General features: G+C 40.6%; 1 protein-coding gene across 2 annotated transcripts in view; it reads right to left on the bottom strand.

Annotated features, from left to right (window-relative positions):
- Window positions 1–22190, bottom strand: part of DACH2 (dachshund family transcription factor 2) — a 247915-nt gene that overhangs the window by 53122 nt on the left and 172603 nt on the right. For both annotated transcript variants that reach the window (XM_058848085.1, XM_058848084.1), the window contains exons 4-5: window positions 7274–7429; window positions 3682–3854 (exon numbers count right to left, since the gene is read on the bottom strand). In XM_058848085.1, coding sequence (XP_058704068.1) covers window positions 3682–3854; window positions 7274–7429 — 329 coding nt within the window. The remainder of the gene's footprint in view (window positions 1–3681; window positions 3855–7273; window positions 7430–22190) is intronic.

Genomic DNA, 22190 nt, shown 5'->3' with positions numbered 1-22190 from the left:
CTGGCATGAAGTTTTGCCTCATTACTCTCAGTACTTTGCACATCTAATACAAAATGAGCAGCTTCAGGCCCCTGGTTTGGGTTTGGTTCCCAGAATTTCAAGCTCAGCCTAACCCCATTATTTCCCATCAGCCTGCTCCAAAGGACATCTGGGCAAGTGGCCTTTCAGTGAACACTCCAAGATTATCAAAGTCTTGGTTCTTGCCAGCCTTCCCTTCACCTTCCTAACCCCTGCCCTCTCCCTGCTTTTTAGCTGGAATTGTGTAAACCAGTATGATTTTAGTCATGTAAGGTTGTATTTGTTACAGGTGCACTGTAAAATACAAATCTCCACATTATGTAGCTCCTGCTTTCTGGAGCTGAGTGCTCCACAAAATTCAGTGAAAAATCTTCTCACTTTTCTGTAAAGGGCTCATCCCAGCCTTCCTTCTGAAAATGTTGTCATTGTGTAGATTTTTCTGAGTTTCAGGAACAAAATTGTTGTGTGACAGTAAACTGCTACACTAATTCATAGAATCACAGACTGGTTTGGGATGGAAGGACCTTAAAGGTCACCTCATTCCACCCCTGCTGTGGGCAGGGACACCTTCCACGAGACCAGGGTGCTCCTTCCAACCTTGCCTTGAATATTCACTGCTCTTTCTAGCCCAAACCATGACTCAAGTGTACTTAGCCAAATTCCACCCCAGACTGATCCTCATTTGACATCAAGGCCATTCCTGGACTGCAGAGCAGGTCCAGCTGGAGAACAGCTCTGGAAAAAAAAAACAAGAACTGGATGCAAGAGGGAGAAGAAAGAGGGTGGTGAAGTCAGCGTTGCTGTCAAATTTTGCTTTTGCCGTATGAGACCCTCAAGAACAGAGATTCTTCTGAGCCATTTAAGCCAAGTTTCAAACCCAGCAAGCTCCTTCAGATGTTCATCAGAAATCCCTGTGAAGCTGGATTTATCACAGGGGCACTGCCAGAACTGCAGCCACAGTGCTGCTGGTGCTGCTGTAATCACATCACATCATGTTAGAGATGGCTAAGATTTTGTGAGCCTGGCCATTGTGCCTCCCTAATTTATGGTGCTCCTGTCAGGGAGAAATCAAGTTTCATAGTTATGACATTTCTTTCTGGAGCACTAAATGTTAACTTTGCTGATCATGCATATCTTGGTAGAACAGCTTATTTCTAAATGGCAAACGTGATATAAAAAGCATAATGACTTCATTCAAAACCTTATAAAGCAGCTGATTCTCACACCTATAGAAAACAGGCCAAGTGGTATTTTAGTCATCAGACTATGGAAACAGACACACACTCAATACATTCGATTCATTTCTCCAATTTTAAGCAAAAACATCATGCTGGGATTGCATTCTATTGAAAACTAGCTATGTTTTATACTTATTAAATGCACTAAAATAATGTCCTACAATAAAAGTATTACTGACAGGAGGAACAGCAATGCTTTTCTTTTACATGTTTCATTTTGTACAAGAATTGCACGTTAACTGGTCTTCATCCTGTGCTGGATGATTGTACATAGGGGAAGGAAAGGACAAAAGGAGCCTCACACTGTAATAAAATTCATCTACAGTTTCAGCACTCAGAACAAACTACAGAAAGATGCAGCATCACTTGACAGGTGAGAGTAACACAGCAAAGGATGCCCACTCTGCCTCTGTCACGTTGGCTACTGGTGCATTTTCCTCTGCAACATGAGAGGAAATAATTCCCAGCAGAGTGCTGGCCAGAGCGCGCGTTGCTGTGGAGATATTGTGTCTCCTCCAGTGCAGGTGTTGGGGAAAAAATTGCTGTAAATGAGTAACTCACGTCAACAAGGGCCTGCTAAATAACACCCTGAAACCCAACTGCCTGCAAAAACTGCAGTTTAAATTACAAAGGACTAGCATTGTTTACAAATACCTATTTAATCTTCATGTTGGCATACTGGTAACATTTAGAATACAATCAAAGCTTCTGCAAGTTTACTTGCTGCTACAAATATTCCATTGCTGTGTTTAAATTAGGGTTTTGTCAAGAGGTCTCTGAACAGGTAAAGGAAAGGTTATGGTCTGAAATTAATGGAATCTCAACTCATTCCTAATAATTTAATGATTTGCATTAACTAATATACAGTTGGACATCAAAGAGAGATGTTTTCCCCACCCAGCCCACAGCTGTGCAGGTACATTGATGATAGAGGTAAGTTTTTGCACATCTTAATCCTAAATAGGAATACTAATGGGAAATGTTGCCCCTCCCTAGAATCCAAGACAAAAAAAAAAAAATCAACAAAACCAAAGCATTCAGAACAAAATTTGCCCTGATCTGGAAGTGGACACTCAGTAAAAAAGAGAAACAACCTGAAGCAATTCTGGAGATGCTTAGGGCCACAAAGAAAATCAGAAGGAAAACAAACCCCTCCAGAACCTCAACAACAGAGGGATGTAGGATTTTACTGCAGTGATGTGACAGGAGATGTTTGCTGTTCCCCTTGAGAGGATGTTGCTATCAGAACACATGGACATGAACAATAAACACGTGCTTGGGTACTGTGAGTCTCTTTCCCTGCTTGATTTGGAAACAAAATCTCCTGAAGCAGCAGCCTGTGACAAAAGGAAGTACAACACAACCCTCACTAATATATTCTCACAACTGGACTGCAGTGCTGGAAACAGTGACTTTCTCAGTGATAAAATAATGACACACTATAATTAAGATGTTTTACAATAAAAGTATGAGAGGTTAAGTTCAGCAAATCAGTGAGAGTTGTAAGAATAAAGCAACTCAGAAATCAGATTCTAGAGTGATAGGGATACATGAGTATAAATGAACACAAATGTTGAAGTAATTTACTCTCCACAACAGACAGCTCTAGACTCATATATTTAAACCTAAAGAAAAATGGACCAAACTAATGAACTTTCAAAGCTGACATTTTACTTTGCCAACAAGAAACCCACATGTGCATGCAAACATACACACAAGTCAGACTGATAAAACCTGTAATTTCTGCTCAGTAAAAAGTAGACACACTGTTTTAGAGAATCCCATCACACCAATCCTTCACATGCACTGATCCTACACACTTCTATTTTGAAAATTTATTGTTTTAATGCATTTTTGTGGCAGGACAGCAGCTGTCCACACAGGCAAGAACCCTTCTGAACAGCCTACTTGGTAGAGGCTACAACAAGCCTTTCAAAATACAAACATGTTTTAACCAACCAGAAGGAAGTTCAGGTTTGGCTACCAGAGACTCTACTCACTAAAGTCCTTGTGATAATTTTCTCAGGCATTTACTTGTTCTGGATTTGCACTCTAGAATTCCTGTGTTATTCTTCAGCCTCACTAAGGTACTTGTGATGATTTTCTCTGCTATTTACCTGTTCTGGATTTGCAGTGCACTAGAATTCTTGTCATGTCCTACAGCATTTTCCCTTGACTTGAAACAGCAAGAAGAGTTATTAAGCTTTCACAGATCTTACTCTAGCCTGTGGTGAGTGTTAGTGTCCATTTTTAATTACATTACAGACTTACTGCCAGACCAGAGCAGCTGAGCTTCTTGGCTGCAGTGGCAGGGACTGCTCAGTGTTGGGAGTGGCCAGAGCGAGCTGGAGCAGTGTGAAGTCACTGCCTCCTCCTCCTCCTCCTCCTCCCTGAGAGCATCACTGCCAATGTGAGGATGCCTTACCTTGATGACGGAGGCCCCTGCCCTGGAGAGGGGGCTGTGCATCTGCGCCGCCGCTGCCATGTTGGCGATGGTGTTGAGATGGTTCATCTGGTTCATGGCCATGGCCACCGAGGCCGGGGGGAGGCTGACGGGGAGCAGGGGGTGCGGCATCATCATGAAGGGCAGGTCTATCCCTGCGGAGAGCACGGGCACGTCACTCGGGCACCCTGAGGGTCCACACCCTGCAGCCACATCCCACTGCCACATCCACCATGTCACTCGGGCACCCTGAGGGTCCACACCCTGCAGCCACATCCACCATGTCACTGTGGATCTGTGATCACCCTGAGGGCCCACACCCCACTGCTACACCCCACTGCCACATCCACCACGTCACTGTGGATCTGTGATCACCCTGAGGGCCCACACCCCACTGCCACATCCACCATGGCACTGGGACACCCTGCAGGGCCCACACCCAGTGCCACACCCCACTGCCACATCCACCACGTCACTGTGGATCTGTGATCACCCTGAGGGCCCACATCCCACTGCCACATCCACCATGGCACTGTGCATCTGTGATCACCCTGAGGGCCCACACCCTGCAGCCACATCCCACTGCCACATCTACCATGTCACTGTGGATCTGTGATCACCCTGAGGGTCCACATCCCACTGCCACATCCCACTGCCACATCCACCATGTCACTGGGACACCCTGCAGGGCCCACACCCAGTGCCACATCCCACTGCCACACCCCACTGCCACATCCACCATGGCACTGGGACACCCTTGCAGGGCTCACCCCCAGTGCCACATCCACCATGGCACTGGGACACCCTGCAGGGCCCACACCCAGTGCCACATCCACCATGGCACTGGGACACCCTGCAGGGCTCACCCCCAGTGCCACATCCACCATGGCACTGGGACACCCTTGCAGGGCTCACACCCAGTGCCACATCCACCATTCAAACCCAACAGCAGCATGTTTTAGCAATCCTGGGGTTCCACAGGGGATAATTGCCTGTGCAGCCCAGGTTTGTGCTCGGGAGAGGAGCACACAGCTGGGGAGTGACACCAATTCAATATACAACTGTGCCAGTTCAGTTATCTCTTTAGTTAAGAGAAATAAAGAAAAAACTCCACAAAACATGCATATAATTTGCATGTTTTCCAACATATCAAATGAATATTTATTAATAACTTTATCTGATCATACACTCCTACCAAGACTTCTTCCTGTTACCACTTCTCTGCAATGTCACGCTAAATTCTTATACTCTATTTCTTGAGTCCAGGAGGCTGTGGCTTGGACTACAGACACCACTGAGTGATTGTACGAAAGGTCTGTGAACTGCAACACGTAATGAGAGGTTAAAATTGTTGCCAGAGGTTTTAATTTTCAAAATGTCACTTTAAATTGTCTTCTGCTATGGATATAAACCAATTTAAGAAGGTATGAAATTTATTTGGACCAATTTGCAGATCTTGACATTGCCAAAAAGGTGAAGTTACTGCTAGCAAGAATTGGATTCTCATACTTCATTAATATCCATTTCAGCATGTGTATTACTTCTTATATTTAGTAATGACTGCACTGAAAAGCAAGACCAAGACACCAATTCACTGAAAAATTGTTTAGGTTATTGTGCATTCAAGAGTTCTTTAGAAGGACCATTTGAAGATAGCTACTATAGGGCATCCAAAATAATTTTTCAGAAAAAAAAAAAAAAAAAAAAAAAGACAGGACTCATTCTGCCAGACAAAACTGTCTTATTGTTTTGGCAAATGACATTCAGATTAGAAATCCTCATTAAAAAATTCAGGTGCAAGTATTAAATAACAGAAACATATAGCTAGCCATTACCATGTACCATTGAGACTGGATTTTGTTAAAAAGTTTTTAACTTTTGGGTTTATCCTAACTATTTTAAAGGAGAAGGCCAATCACCATTTTGGTGTTTGACAGAACTAACAAAATACCACTGACTGACATATCCTACATTATTCCTACAGAATTTGACTCCAGTGATATAAAAACACCACGGTGCCCACCAGGAAAGGCAGAATTGCAATATTCCCAGCTCCCACACTATTCCTGTTTAACATGAGCCTATCATGATCAACAACTGTGATGTCTAATGACTCACTCTCTATTTTATATGATGATCCACGCCAATATTAATTATGATAGGCAATAAGCAAGGCCCACATACATCTCCCTTCACTACAAACCACACTGACAATCCCCTCCAGTGCCTGCATCCACAAGCCTTTGTTCCCTTGCAGATCTCCCTTAAGAGCCCAATAATCTTTCCTCATCCTCTATAGAGTTCCAAAACTCCCAGACACCATCTGGCCACATTGAGTTGTATGTCTACTTAAAGTCCAATTGACATGCAAACTAAATGCAAACTACAAACAGAATTTAACAGCACATCACCAGTTTTAAGACACAATCCGTCAAACATTTCAGAGGACTATGAGGAAAATATATCCTGCACTTGCAAATCATTGGGCATAATGTCTGACATCCAGTACACCCTTTAACAGCCTATAGACATTCCCCTACTACAAAATCCACTGGAAAATATCCTTAAGAGCAAAGAACACAATATGTCTGTGTGTAAAAGGAATCCAGGTGTTGAATTATGCAAGAATATAAAATGAAAGGACAAACTACAGAGAATTTGAGTCCTATGACCTGGTGATTTTTACCTACTGACACTTAATCCAAAAGGCTCAGGTCCACACCTTCCCATAAAAAAACCAGATCTCATTTTGTAGGAGTCATTTCAATAGCTCTGATTTGCTCAAGTCTGGGGCCTGACAGAGGTAGCAATGAACTGACTACCCCAAAAATTGTGTAAGGAGCCAGAAATGTCACTGATCCACTAAAACTAACACCAAAAATCAACTTTCCAAGCTTGGAGGATGATGAGCTTAAACAAGCAGCAAGAGTTTGTAAGTAATGAACTCTGCATTCTTCATCCATCATCAACTATAGGAACAACCTTACTCCTCACTAATTTTTAAAGTGTTAATCCCAAACATCCCAAATATCAACCTTTTTCCTTCCCTCTTTGGGCATAAAGAAGTGGAATTGATGGCTTCCCACCTGCTCCCTTCCTAAGGGAAATAAAAGAGATGGCTTTTCTGGGAGCTCTAAGTTCCAAATCCAACCTGTACCATTTTATTCCAGCTGTTTTGGATAGCTGGGTTCAGTGGATAACCTTTTAACTGGACATTTTGCATTTATTCCTTGCTCTTCTATTTTATTTGGTGGGTCAGCATTTTCATCTGGGAGAGAATTTCCTCACATAGCTAAAATTTCAAGCAACTTTATGATTATTTTTTGAATCCAGGCCATGGAAATGTCAATTAAAAACTGACAGTCCCAAACCCACTAGTGAGTGACTGACTATTCCAAGAGGGAACAGTCACTTGGACTGAGCGTGGCTTGGACATGGGACACAAGGCCTGACCCTCCTGTCCCTCACATGCCTCCCATCATTTCCTCCCCTCCTGAGGCTGGGAAGGAAGGCAAGCCCAGCTCCCAGCAGGGCTCCAGGCACTGTTTTTTCCCAGCAGGATCCCAGTACGTACTGTTGGTGAGCAGGTGGTTCTGCTGCAGAGGGCTGAGCGGGTGTGCGCTCCCGAGGCTCGACTGCCCTGACAGCGTGGGGTGACCAATGCTGTGCTGGGATCCCGTCGTGATGGGAGACTGGAGCTTGTCTTTGTCCCAGGAGGATTCACTCCCACCTGCAAAACAGGGCACAACAAACCATGAGTGCCATGCACCTTTATTTAGAGGTATTTTGCTCGGTTAGCAATGAGCCAACACTCCTTACAACAGCTGAGCACCTGGCACAGGCACAGCACCTGCAACCTGCACCTGAATTTTTTCAGGAAATAAATTAATAAATAAGTACCGAGCAAAAAATTATTTTTAGACACTTTCAGCGTCACCTACTTTCAAAGCATTGGTTTGTTGAACCAGGAAAAGCTAAATGTCTGAGGATGAAATCATCGGTCATGATGAAGTGAATTATCAGAATGGGAACATCTGAGAGGCTGAATCACCGTCCCCTGCTATCACAGGACATGGGGCCACCATGCCAGAGACACATCTGAGCCCACCCTTGTGCTCTGACAATCCTGGAGGCACTTGGCCATTCCCTCCCTCCAGCGGCACCACATTCCAGCTGGAATTCAGCCCTGAAGATCTTACTACAGTTTATCCTTGAGCTTGGTTATCTTGGAGCTTCAGCAGCTCCCCCTCCACTGCTGGCTGGACTGGGGGATGCCCCTCGTGGAACCCTGCACTTTGTGGGTTAAAAGAGCACAGGCTGTGCTTGGAAATCATCAATATTCAGGAATTTCAACTCAGGAGTCCAGATATCTATTATGCATAGTAATTACTGTCTACAACAAACACAAAGTCTAGAAAACCGAGCACTCAAATCTCTGCCTGGTCTCCTGCAGCAATTTTACAGACTGTAGGTTTCTCACTACTACACACTCGAATAACAAATTCCTTTTAAACAGCAGGTTAAGTAGACCATGTCAGAGAATTCCAAAATACATCTGGTACACAAAACAGAACACCTAAAAAAAAAGTTAGACGGAACATTTCTAGAGTTAAAAGGTATTTTGAGATCACTCCCCTCTCAGGTACAGCCCACACTGTCACTTAGATTATAGATTGTTAGAAAAACATGTAACTGTAGTATTGATTTTGTTTTGAATTTATGAACAAGGATCTCAATTAGAATAAGTAAATAGATTACTGGAGTGCAGCAGATAGAGGCAGCAAGCAAAAAACCATTTTAATTGAATATGAAAGTAACAGAGAAATTCCATTCTTTATGACAACACTTGGCTAATAAACATGATTAATACTGCTAAATGCAAAAGTTTGAAAGATCAGTGATTGAGAAAAAAAGGAAAACACTCCATCATTTTAGCACTATGTCCAAGTATGAATTACCTTCCTATAAAAGAGTTGTAATTTGTAAAATGATGAGTAATACACTGACAAAGAAAGATACACTAAATTATGCCATGTGATATAATATAGCATAGCGTAGTGCAGTAATTAAAACTACTACAGTTGACGCTGTGTCAGCATCTTTGTTATTTAATGTACTGTATATCAGCTCTTTCAAATAACATTAGACTGCTATTTAGGGTGGAAGTTGTTCACTTTGCTATTGTGAATTTGGGGTGGTATTATTTGGTGTGTTTCAAAAGTTAAATGTGCATTTATGAATGACTTTCGGAGGAAATGTCAATTTTAACTAGAATTTTAATTTTCTCCATATGCTTTTTCAACAAATATAAAATTTACACTCTCTTCTTCCTCAAAAAACACACATACTTTTCCATGAATTTTTTGCTTAGGAACTCATTTTGTAGCTGTAACTTCACGTATCAGGGCACTGGCCACAAAAATTGGGCCAAAGGTAGTTAGTTGGGATTTCTGAATTAAAAGAAAAATACTGGGTCTTCCTCTGAAAGTTTTTCCTCTGCCCCGGGTAGTTCCAGCCCTAGGCACAAATGGTCTAAACTCAGCTCATTTAGCTAATTCTGGAAGTTTCTCTTGCCTTCAGAGCCTCGTGGCCCTGAGGCTGCAGAGCCCCAGCAGTTCTCTGAGCCCAGCTCTACAACCACTGCATGTTCCAGAGGAAAATTCCATTATTTCCAATTTAAAGATGGAGAACTGTTCTGTGAAGAAAAGCTACTTGCTTAAGGAAACCCAGGAAATCTGCAATGGAAGGGGAAACTGAATTTAAATTATGTCACAGAGTCCAAATCACTGGACCAGCTCTCCTTACAGATGGGGACAACAATAACTTTTTCCCTCTGCAAATTTCACTTGTAAATCTGCTCCAGTATTCAGTGCCAGCAGCACAAGAATAAATTGCAATACACTTATCTCTACAGACCATTCCTGTATTCTTATGTTCCCTATCACTTCTCCTTAGAGAAAGAAAAAAATACAGCTGAGTGTCCGATGTATAATAAAAGTGGATGTTAAATGAAATGCATCCTTAGCCTGCAGTATCCCACAGATAACAGCTCCATCTCTCCATCTGGACTGCACTGCCTACGTAGCAGGAAGTCTTTTAGAAATAAAATAATAATTACAAGAGTTCTTACCTAGAACTGCTCAGGTGTGAAGTGTTTTGTAAGGGCAGTGTGGTCAGCTCCAGGTGGGAAAGCTCAGGGGCAGAATTAGGAAGTTCCTGTTACAGCAGGGAGGAAACTGAACTGGAAATTCAGTCCTGCTCCTGTGCCCTACACCACAGACACCTTGGGTTCATCCTACCCACAGCCCCTCTGCACAGCTAAAAAAGAACCCTTTTAAAAGAAAATTTGCGTTCTTCCCCGGAGTATCTATGTCCATAGGGTAAGAAAAAGATTACATACAAATTTACAGTAAGCCAGAATCAGATTCACAGTAAAAGCCAAGTAAGTGACATGCAAACCTGTGCTGATACACTCAGTCCTTTAAATGCCATGCAACGCTCAAAAAAAGGTATTTATTTTTGAGCATACAATTTTCTTATTTGGTAACACAGTTGTCAGCATGTTTAATCAGCAAATACATATCTGACATGCAACATACCAATGTGTATTTTCAAATTCTTTGTTGCCATAACAATTACAAGTGAATACATCCATAAAAACTGAATCCTTCTTAGTGCTTCAAATTCAAACTTAACAATTTTTTTTATTTTTTTAACCACCTGATTTTTCAGATTTCTGTTCATCACCATTTTTTTGTCCAAACAGGTCCATGAGGCAAAACTATCACATTTTGATTTTTTTTTTTAAATTTTCAATCCTGTCTTTTGTATGATAAGCTTATAGTAGATACAGATATATTTTATTATATCTATATGTAATAATATTTTATATATATATGTAATTATATTATATATATATACATGTAATTATTATTATATATTTCTTATATATTTTATTCTATATTATATTATAGATACACAGAGATGTATTTTAAGTAATTTCTTTTAGGTATAAAAACAACAGATGGGGAAAAACACATGGAAAAAAGAAAGAAAACATACACTCCTAAGAAAAATGGGATGACAGGAAACAGCAATGGGACCCATCTCTTATATGAAGGGAATTACAACTTTTTTTTTAATTTTATATGATAAAGACTATTTAATTTTAAAATATTAGTAACTTGATACATGAGTGTCACAGGACTATTATTAGAACACCCAAAAAGTTATTTGTCAAAATGCCAACGCATCATTTATACACTTTACCAAAAGCTTTATGTTTGACACTCTTACCCACCTGATCTTCCCTCCAACAGAGAACACTGAAGGACTGAGAGGTGATTTTTATCTCGTGTGCATTCTGGTGGATCTCATCCCAGAACAGGCTGTACTCAGCACTAGGAAAGGGGAAGAGAGCCCAGGACCTGCAGCCCCAGAGCTCCTGATTTCCTGCCCATGAGAAAGGAGCAAGAGAAGCCTGGGCTGCCCCAGGCACGCAGCTCAGAGCCCGCAGCAGAGGTGAGGAGCAAGCTCTGATTCCAGAGGCACAGAAAAAAGCACAGGGTGAGGTAGAGAAAGGCCTGAGAGCCTGCATGTCCAGGGAAATGCAGCACAGGGCACACGGAAAGATGGGCTCCACGTGGATTTGGGCAGGTAAAAATGAAGTCTGGTGTTTACCAGTCTGAACAGGGTATTTGAGAGAAGTTACTCAGCAGTGCATGAATTACACTCATGTTCAACTAAGCAGAAGCAGGAATCAGGTGAATTTAGGAGTTAAATCACAGGTACCATGAAAAACAGGGAAAATCAACCCAATCAACACATTCACCTGCAGTCAGTGATGGAACCCCACCACAGCCCCACTGGAAGGTGATTTACCATCACATACAGGTCTGTAAGCCAAGTGTTTAAGTTGCATTTTATTTATTTGAAGGAAATGCAAGCGATAAGCTCAGCTTCATTTTTTCTGAAAATGCTGCCCTACCCATCATTAACTTTAGGAATTCTTTAAGGCAACTCTTAAAGCTGAAAGTTTTCTACCAATAAGCCTCACTGTGCATTTCTATTCTTCAGAGCAAAACCCCAAAATCTGTTGTTTGGGGTTTTTTGGAGGTTTGTTGTTTTTGTTTTTGGTTTTAGGTATTGAAAGATCTCCAGAAAGTAATCACAGTTCAATTTGGTGACAGCTTCTTTTCATTTGGTTTCAAATTCATTTTATCAGCCTTAAATCTGTCTGGTTGAGCCAAATGAAATCCTCTCTGTCAGAGCTACCTTCGAATTCCACAACCACAGAGTTTCAATCTATGTCTGTCATTTTACTTTTCCTTGTGATACATTCCTGAAAAATTGAACTCCAATTGTAAAAAGCAATAACATCTTCACTGGCCAATTTTATTCTTAAATTATTTTTAAACACATTTTTCATCCTGTTGGGCATATTAAGCATAACAACAGCTGCAAAGAAAAAAGTATTCCATTTTTATAGCAATAGCACTGCTACTTCAGCACTGGTAATTCCAAAGTATTTCCCACCTCTAACTTGTGAGTGTCCAGCACATACAGGGCCTTTGAAAATTTTTGGATTATACAGAACCAACACAGGCCTTTTTGCCAGCATTCCTAATCCCTGTGCTTCCAGGCATTCCCAACTATTTTACCAATATCCCAATCTCACCCTGATACTGGGAAAAATGGTCACTTTTTTGGCCTACACGAAATATCTTCTGCAAAAACATTTCAGCCTACAACTTCCTGTCAACATTTTTGTGGTAGCAAGTGTTGAGTGTCCCAAGAAGACAAGATTAGATTAAGAATAATTTTTGTCAGAGTGGATAAGCTGAGGATCTCACTGCAGGACAGTCAGGAAGAGATCACCAGGACTCATTCCTGGTCAAGTGTCACTTTCCTGTCAGAAAACCATAAAACTGCTCTGGGTCAGGATTATGACCCATTTAACCCCAAATTCTGTCCCTTGTATTGGCAGTAGATAATGTTATTTACAGAGGCCATGAAAGTGTGGGTGCTTTCTGTGGTCCCTTATTACTCCCAAATGAAATGCTTAACTTTAAAAATGGGAACAAGATTTTTAATCAGCCCCCAAAATCCTTACACCCATCTGAAAATCTAAATGGCAGATCTGCAATACATTTAAAGCTTTAATCCATGGATTTCTCTGCCTGTGTGTATTTGGCTGGAACAACTTTTGGAGTGTACCCTACAAGAAAGCCATGAAAGTGTGTAGGGTAAGATATTAAAACTCAAGAAATCCAGTGATGGCTTTACTGGGCTACTTCCAAAAACTTATCAAGTGGTTCAGCAGATGTAATTACTGCTTAGCCCTGCCAAGGCTTTGATATGTGCCCATTAATTCAGCAATTCCCAATCTGTCCATCAGTCAGTCATACTTAAAAAATATGTCTGTCAGGACTTAGGTGAAGTAATCTGTTGATAATTACACAATAAGAAGGCATCTGAAATCTGAATATCATTTCTAAACTTTTTGAAAAGTCTTGATGACAGCAAAATCAAAGTTTATTTCACAGCAAACAGGACACTGAAGGTAACTGGGAATATGTCAGAATATTTGACGCCAATTTAATTAAGAACAATTAATTCCAGGAAGATATTTTTTGAGAAGATAAAAGAAGAGTTGCAATATTTATCTAGGAACCTAACCATCCCTCCCAAACCATCAAGTGTTTCCTTTAAAGTGAACAAAGGAAGAAGGAGGTGGTAAATGGAATGTGTTCTGAGGTTCCCACGTGCTGAGGGATGGTTGTGGTGCTGAAGCACAGCCCTGGCCAAGTCTCCTCAGTGCCAGGAACCTTGGCAGGTGTGACTGTGCTTCCTGGGCCTTTCCAGCCAAAACAACATCTCACCACTACAGCCAGGTGCTCGGTGTCCAAGGCTGTGAACAGCAGGAAACCTGTTCTCCTTCTCACAGCAGACAGAGCCATCCATCCCTGCAAGCTGTATCCACAAAAACGCTCCTGAAATAGAACCATTTTCAACTGCTTCTGTGAGCAGAGCAGAGGAGGAACCAGCTGCATCAACTGAACTTCAGCATCACCTGCAGTACCTACAGCTGAACTCCAACCACCAAACACACCCCCCTGATTCAACTTCCACAACCACAGCACCCTGTGAAGTTACATTTAACAAGATGAAACATCTGATTTACAGAAATTTAGACATAACTCTTGTAACAATTGTCACTGGAATGCACTGGTACTCACAAGCACCTCTCAGAGTTAGATACCTGTGCCTGCACTGTATGAAAAAGCACCTGGTGTTATTCGAAGGTGTGTTTTCAGAGGGTTAACTTGGCATTTGTTGTCTTCCTCTGACATCTCCTAGTTCTTGTAGCAGATTAAATATTAAGTTATAAAACTCTATTCAGTTTCTTCTATAGAACGTGAAGTACATTTATTGCTAACATTTTTAGTAACAACTGTGTGACTTTACTGCTATTTATTTTTCTGTACAAAGATAAGAATGATGTACTAGAACATAGAATCTATTCTGGTTTAGGACCATCAACAAAAGACCTGTTTTCTACTGCAGGACCACAGCCTGCCCTCAGAAACACATTCATTTCACAGAGAGAAAGAAGGTCAAAATTCCGGTCTGTCATGTTTTTATTACTGTTGATGATGCACAAGCCAGAAATAAAACAGCTTAACTTTCAGATCTTGAACACAGTATGCAGGGCTGCCTGCCAGAAAGGATAAAACATACATCCTTCTAAACTCCAGTGCTGCACCACCAGCAAGCAGGGAACCAGGATTTGTATTCCAGTGATGAGAATCACCCATACCCTCACTCACCCCAATTTACAATTTTCTGCCTTTTTAAAAATTACTTAATATTTCCCCATATTTAACAACTTACTGAAAGAACCACTGAGATACATTGTACTGTGTATTTTTGCCATGACTCTGACTAGGCAGATAGTTTAGTTTGATGCTGAGAGGCTTTGAGAATATCTTGACATCCACAGCAGACAGGTATCAACAAAATCAGGTTATTTAAGCTTCAACAATTCATCATTTACTATTTCTTTGAAATAATTATTTAGAAGAGTTCAAGTTACAGATGGCAATCTGCTGAGTTAATCTGCAGTAACATAAATGGATCATGTATTTATAATATTTTCAAGATCTCCTCATACTAAGAGAACTCTGTATAATACAAAATATGGCTTGAAAGAATGAAATAAAATCTGTGGTCTTAATACACACCTGGAGTCTTCCAAACCTCCAGCATCTGCACCAAATTGAGTGGAGATGTTACCAGAGAATGAGAGCCTGCTAAGGGATGCCCAAGACACTTTGATACAGAAGGTTTCTAGTGAGGTTTAGCCCAGGTTGCACAAAGGGTCAGAGACTGCAGCCCCGTGCCCCAGGGTGTGTCAGGGTGGGAGCTCAGGCCAGTACAGTTCATCCTGAAGTGTTTCTTCCACCTGAGAGCTGATCCCTTGCAGCAAATACTACTGACTTCCAAAAAACTACTGATTTCCAAAAAACTACTGATTTCCAAAAAACTACTGACTTCCAAAAAACTACTGATTTCCAAAAAACAACTGACTTCCAAAAAACTACTGACTTCCAAAAAACTACTGACTTCCAAAAAACTACTGAATTCCAAAAAACCGAGAGTGCTGCCAAAACCAGGAGAGCCTGTGAGTAAACCCAATTCACAGAAAAGGTCAGCAGAGACATCTACTGTGTTTCATTTAATACCAGCCTAAAAATAACACACAAAAGCCCCTGGAACTAAATTAGCAGCCAACTTTGTACTTCCTTCCACAAGCACTTTCATTTGTGCTCACAGTAATATCTGAACAGATTCCTACAGCTCTTGGATATCTCACATATTCCATCCATCTTTGCATTTCAGAACATTTTTCTCCTCCTGCAAGCTTAGCCACTGGGTATTCCCATCACCTCTAGAATAATTCTCCTCCAGGAATTAGCTTCTCCAAGGAGTAGGATCAAACCCCTAGAACTGACCAACAATGTCAAACAAACCATTCTTAAACTTGTTACTTTATAAAGGATACTCTATGTCTTCAAGCTAGAATTTCTTTCTGAGCTACACAAAGCAATAAATAACAACTACCATCAGAAGAAACATTGTTAAAATGTTGATATTAAAAGCAGATAAAGTGAAACTCTTTCTTAAGAAGAGAAAATGAGAGTCTTCTGCAACAAAACAGAATAGCACAGTGCCAAACTGAACTTAACTAAGCTTGAGGTTTTGGACAGGATTCATTTCTGCTTGTGGTATAAGTATGCACCACCTTGATTATCATTTAAAAAAATATTGACAGCTTGCCTTCTCATACCAATGCCTGGTAACAAATTCCAAATGTTTTGTCACATTTCTTGTGAGCAATGCCATCTGCCAGAGGTGGCATTTCATGGCTGTTTACCCTGACTCCCTCCAAGAATTCATCTGCCACTATCTAATGCTGCCTGAATAAAGGGGATTAAGACTCTGATGCAACAGAGACTATTGATAATTTGGTATAATTGGGAAGAAATGAAGATAAATGAGGTTGAGGATGGAGAGGCAATTAGTTGAGCTGCCTGTACAGCTGTGTTCTCGGCCTGGCTCCCCTGGCCTTTTCTTTGGTGAGGTATGTGCAAATTAAACATAATGACAAATACACTCTTCCCAAAGCTCTTTAGTTTGCAAAGCTTGAAGATCTGTTTTTCACTTCTGAGATTCTGTGTAAAAAAAAAAAAGAAAGGACAGAGGATCACACTCTCTGCTGAGGTTTTTAAAGAGATGAACTTTGTCCCAACACACCTATGGCTCAGTCCCTGTGGTTCCAGCTTGGCATTCCCAGTGTCCAAAGCCCAGAGTTTTGTCCAAAAGGTGAAGGATTTTTGTTCTCTCGGTGCCACAGCCAGCCTTGGTCATTCCACAGCTCCAGATGTCTCTGCTACCTCCGTGCTGCCAATATCCTCTACCCATGGCACTGGTCAAACCATGATCCCCCCTAAAGCCAAGCCCCACAGTTTGCAGCTGAACCTCCACTTCATAAATTATACCAGCTTTTAAAAATACCGGTCAAAAAACCTTTTGAAACTTCTAAAATACACATTTTACTCCACAAAACATAGTGGAAGTGGTAGGAATTTTTAGTAATAATACAAAGACAGCTACCCAGATAAATGCCTTAGTTCTAAGCTCCATTATTCAGGTGAGGCCAAGTAATCAAGCTTGAATATCTTGAAAGATATTTAAATTTCAAGTGGACATGGTCAGACTACAAACCTCCAAATTAGAGGGCACAAATCTGCAGTCTGATTTGCAGTTCTCATTTCAAATTTACTGAGATCCATTCATACATATACATGTAGAAATGCCCCCATATGGGGTTGAACATAAATGTAAAGTAACACACATTAGCCACAAGAAATGGCACTACACGTTTTGCATAAAATTCTTACAGTTTTTCAGAAATGCCAAATAATGCAAGATCCCTTTCAGAAATAAATGCAGTATTTGCTTTCCCAATCACCCAACACATGTTAATTTTCAGATTTCACATACAGGTGATTCTATCTGAATTAAATGAAAGACTTCATAAAACTGCACTTTTTTTGTCTGTATCCATACAGTCATCAGTTATTTAAAAAAAAGTATTTTATGCATTACTTAAAAAATTCTCCTTAGGTAGAGATAAAAGCCCAGTTTCGATGCACAGAAGAGATTTTAGAAGCCAAATGTTACATATCTTAAAAAAATAGCAATTTAGTAGATTTATTTTGTAATGAATTTTCAACATAGCTGCTTTTTATTATACAATACAAAGAGCACATGGCTTTCTGTAAATTCTCAAAGTTAAAATCACTTGAAATTATCTCTTTTCAAATCACAGATATCCTACATAATATCCTACAAATACAGTGATTTTTTTGCACATAAAAAACCTCACTCAATCTCAACACTCTTCTCTTCCCCACTACCTGGAGGTCAACCAACATTTCAATTTTACTCTATCTAATGTACTTTTTCATTTTGGATTTGATTTCTACAAAAGCCAAAAAAAACCTCTCTTTTTATGAGACAAAGATGCTGGGAAAGAAAAAATATATATATACTTCAGTTTATTAAAATTGACCTTGTCTTGCCTTAGTGAGGCTGAAAAGTTGGCTGAGGTTAAATTTTAAATTGTTCCTTTATGGAAAAGAGGGGAAGGGAAGGGAAGGGAAGGGAAGGGAAGGGAAGGGAAGGGAAGGGAAGGGAAGGGAAGGGAAGGGAAGGGAAGGGAAGGGAAGGGAAGGGAAGGGAAGGGAAGGGAAGGGAAGGGAAGGGAAGGGAAGGGAAGGGAAGGGAAGGGAAGGGAAGGGAAGGGAAGGGAAGGGAAGGGAAGGGAAGGGAAGGGAAGGGAAGGGAAGGGAAGGGAAATAAACCCATGAAAATTTGACACCGGCATGAACAGGACAAAAAGCTAACAACAAAATAATTCCATTTTCCACGTTAATTTTGCTTTGTTTTCCCACTTCCACATTAAGACAATGCTCCAACTCCCTCTTCTTTCCTCTGTTTCACACAGCCCTTGCTCACAGGTGGGTGCTCAATCTCTCTACATCCAAATGCTCTCCTCAAATCATAAAAAGTGACAGACTCACAGTGACTGGAAGGGATTCGGGGAAGCTGTTCCTAAGAAAATACCCTGTGTTTTTATACAATCCCTTCTCACTGCTGTTCAAATGCCTCTGTGATTAACAATGGGGCTAAATATGAGTTCTGCTCTGCCTCTTCTCAATTCTGAAAATCAGAATCACCTAGTTTGAGGCATCAAATCAGACAACACCAATTTGACTCAATGATCTTGGAGGTCTTCTTCAACAATGATGGTTTTTTGATTCTACAGGTGTAAGAGAAAATATACAATACACAACAGCCTTTTGACTGCTGGAGTTTCTTCTTGATTTCTTTGTCCCCTGCTTTTAAGTGATTGCTCATTTTCCCATTTTGTAATGGTACCTGCACCAATATTAAATTATATTTATAAGCTAAACCAAGAACTTTATTACAAAGGTAACTGTAATTTCTCAAACACAAAGCCAAAACAGAAAAAGAACTGAAGAAGTATTTCTGCAATTTGCAGATGATTAAATTTTGAAGGTGAGATGCAGCAACCATTTATTAAGTTGACTTGAAGAGCTGCAATTTGTGGTGTTTGCCCAGAAGAGCCAGCACAGAGCCATAACTGATGATCAGGGATAATAGCCACGGATTTCAGCACATTTCCACAGCTCCCTGCTATAAGCTGAGAACAACAATATCAAAAGGTTCCTCTCCCCAGCACTGCTGGTGTCAAGGTTAATGAGCTAAAACTTGTTAAATTGATATTACCAAACTAATGACTTTTTTATAGGATACTGCATGGATTTTGACACACAGGCTAATGTGGAATATTGCTGGTCTTAATTGAATTAGAAGTTATTGCATGTATACAATTAAGATACCTAAAAATGGGGGAGCTGTGACCACATTGTTCTCACATACCCCATGTGCTCCAAATCATTTAGAAATACAGAATCCCAGACTGGCTGGGGTTGGAAGGGACCATAAACCCACCATAAATCCATAAATCCAGCCCCACCCCTGCCATGGGCTGGGACATCTTCCACTATCCCAGGTTGTTCCCAGCCCCATCCAACCTGGCCTTGGGCACTTCCAGGGATGGGGAGTTCACAACCTCTCTGGGCAACTTCAAACTTTTAAATATTAAATTATTTAAATAATACAAAGATTATTTAAAAATATTTAACATCAACCATACCAAGCATTAAGGAACAGAAAAAAACAAATGCCTGGAGTCTCCATTCAAAATAGATGAGCGAACAACAGGAAAAAAAAATAATGAATCATATTAAAAAGCAAGGAGCTTATGAAAAATAAATTGCATTTGTAGATGATTAAATTTTGAAGGTGAGATGTTGTATAACTGCACCAACCATTTATTTCAGTGCCATAACTGCATCTAATAAACAAAATACTTCTTTTAAATCCAAACTGCAGATACACTGCTATCCTGATGACTTGGATATTCCATTTCCATAGTACAGGGGCAAGGTTTGGGCTGTAATTATTTGAGGCAGAAAGAAGAGCTGTTAGTTAGTTGGAGAGAAAATCAGTATCAGCTGTGAGCAATAGGACAATGCAAACATTTCTTCTACAGACAGAATCACTGAGTTTAAATTCAGAGAGGCTCATTAGAGATTACCCTCCCAAATGTAAGATACCTGCAAGTTTCATGCAAATTCCCATCTGTTTCAGTAGTATTTTTGTATTAAATTTCAATTTATCACTGACACAGAAATGCCATTTCACATACAAGATATACCCAGATATGCTTGGTGTTTAAAAAGTGAAATTAAAGATCTTACTCACTTTATTCTGTTTTTTTAGTAAATGACTTATGCTAGATCTAAGATTTTACGGAGAAATGGAATAAAGTTGGACTCAGCTTCCAAAGAATATCCACTTTGTCAAAATCCAGAAAAACAGAAGAGGTTCTGCAAATGAGGGGGAATATTTCTCGAGGATGAAATGCCAAAATCCCCCTCACATCAAATTCTTACAGATAGTCAATCAACAAACAGATCCATAAGAACTTGCAAGACACTTCTTCCTACTGCCTTTCCAACTTCCCTCTGAAATGAGAGAATATGAATCACAATTTAATTGATATTATGTTTTACAGGAAAAGGGGAAAAAAAGCAGCCTCTGATGGCCCATGACACCATTAATTGAGTACTCAGCTCTTACAGTTTCACTAGTCCCAAAGTTTCAGTGTCTCCATCTTTAAAACAGCCTTAGAAAGAAGAATCCGTTCTAATTTTTATATTATACAAATGTAGAACAGTAACTACCCCCCCATTTTCAACGTTTTAAATATCAATGCCTGTCTGATCTTAAAGGGAAGCTCAACATTTATGTCTTGTCTTGGTGATAAAGTTCATGAATATATAATGAGAGTGGAACAACTCTGCTACTGATTAAATGTCAAAAAAGGTTTTATTGTCAAATATATTGTAAATACAGAAGATATACAACAAAGAGCATTAATTGCAGATGGCTGTGTACAGCTTAAAAAATGCACGGCATCGAGACAGGAAATGCTGCTTTTCAGTTTCAACTATCAATTTTAATTTACCTTCAGAATGTACCATCACGTCAATGTGTACAGAGAGAATGAACCAAAAAATGGCCAAACTCAACTGAACTAAATGCTCCATATTCAAGGGAAGATGTTAGTCTATATCCTAGGCAGACACAGCAGAATTCCCCAAAATTCTGGGTCTTTATTAGAATTTGTCTAAACTTTTGTGAAGATTTAAGAGAGATACAACATGAAAATCTGGTGAGGACAGAGAGAAGGCTGGAATAACCATCCTCAACTCAGGACAGGGTTTGACTGCCTGTTGCTGTAGGACACACAATGATTCACACAGACATGTTGTTCATTTTCTCTGTTCATTTTCTTTTTCTTTTTTGTCTTTTAAAGACAAAAAGGGCAACAACTGCCTGTGTAAACTTAAAAAATAAAATATCCAGTGTCTGTAGCTGACTGCAGGTGAAGAGAGGTCAGCAGAATGCTGCTGCCAGGACATGCCAGGAGAGAGAGTTGCTCACGTTTATAGGGGATCAGTGTCTGTACAATGGGAGGAATTCTCTGTCTCCATCCCATTCCAAACTCCTGCCCCAAGCACCGGCCTTGACCGAGGCACTGCCCTGGGCAGGGACCAGGAGGATCTGAATCACCTGGAGAGAGGCCAGGGGAGCAGAGGGAGAAGTGACCAGGGGTGAGGAAATCCTCAGTGTGAGTCCTTTGGGAGAGCAGGCTGCTCCATGGAGGGAAGGGACAACAGGCAGGAGCTCACTAAATATCTTCACTTGATAAAGAACACGTTCAGTCATACAAAGGAGTAAATTGTTCTCTGTAGCCACAGTGTACAGGACAAGATGCAGCAAGGAAAGACTTTTAACAAGGAAGACTTTGGGAGAACATTAGGAAAAATGGCCATGATCAGAAAGCCTATGAAATTTCTAAAATTAAGCTGGGCAATCGTCAGTCAGACATGAGGCTGGCAGAGCTGGAGCATGGGAAGGAAACAAGTCTGAAAGTGCTGGTTTTGATGATCCTGAACACCACAAGCTGCAGCAGAGAAACCAGACCCAGAGGCAGAAACATCCTGAACTCACCCTTCCACCTGAGCCAGGTGTGAGCAACGTGAGCCAGCAGAGCCCACCCACCACAGGAGCACCGTCCTGCACTGTGGAACCTCCCTCAAACACACAACTGGCCAATAAATACATATTAGTTAGCTACCAGGTAACATAATGTCAGCTGGGTTTCCAAAATAATAAAGCACTTGAAACTTGTATTAAAAACCTACACATTTTTCCTTTAGATTATGGACAAATTAGTAGCTTCAATTATACGGTGCCAACAACATTTT

Source organism: Poecile atricapillus, chromosome 12, assembly GCF_030490865.1.
Source record: "Poecile atricapillus isolate bPoeAtr1 chromosome 12, bPoeAtr1.hap1, whole genome shotgun sequence".
NCBI classification, from domain to species: domain Eukaryota; kingdom Metazoa; phylum Chordata; class Aves; order Passeriformes; family Paridae; genus Poecile; species Poecile atricapillus.
Note: the sequence above shows the minus strand (reverse complement) of the source record. Positions and strands in the feature narration are given on the sequence as shown.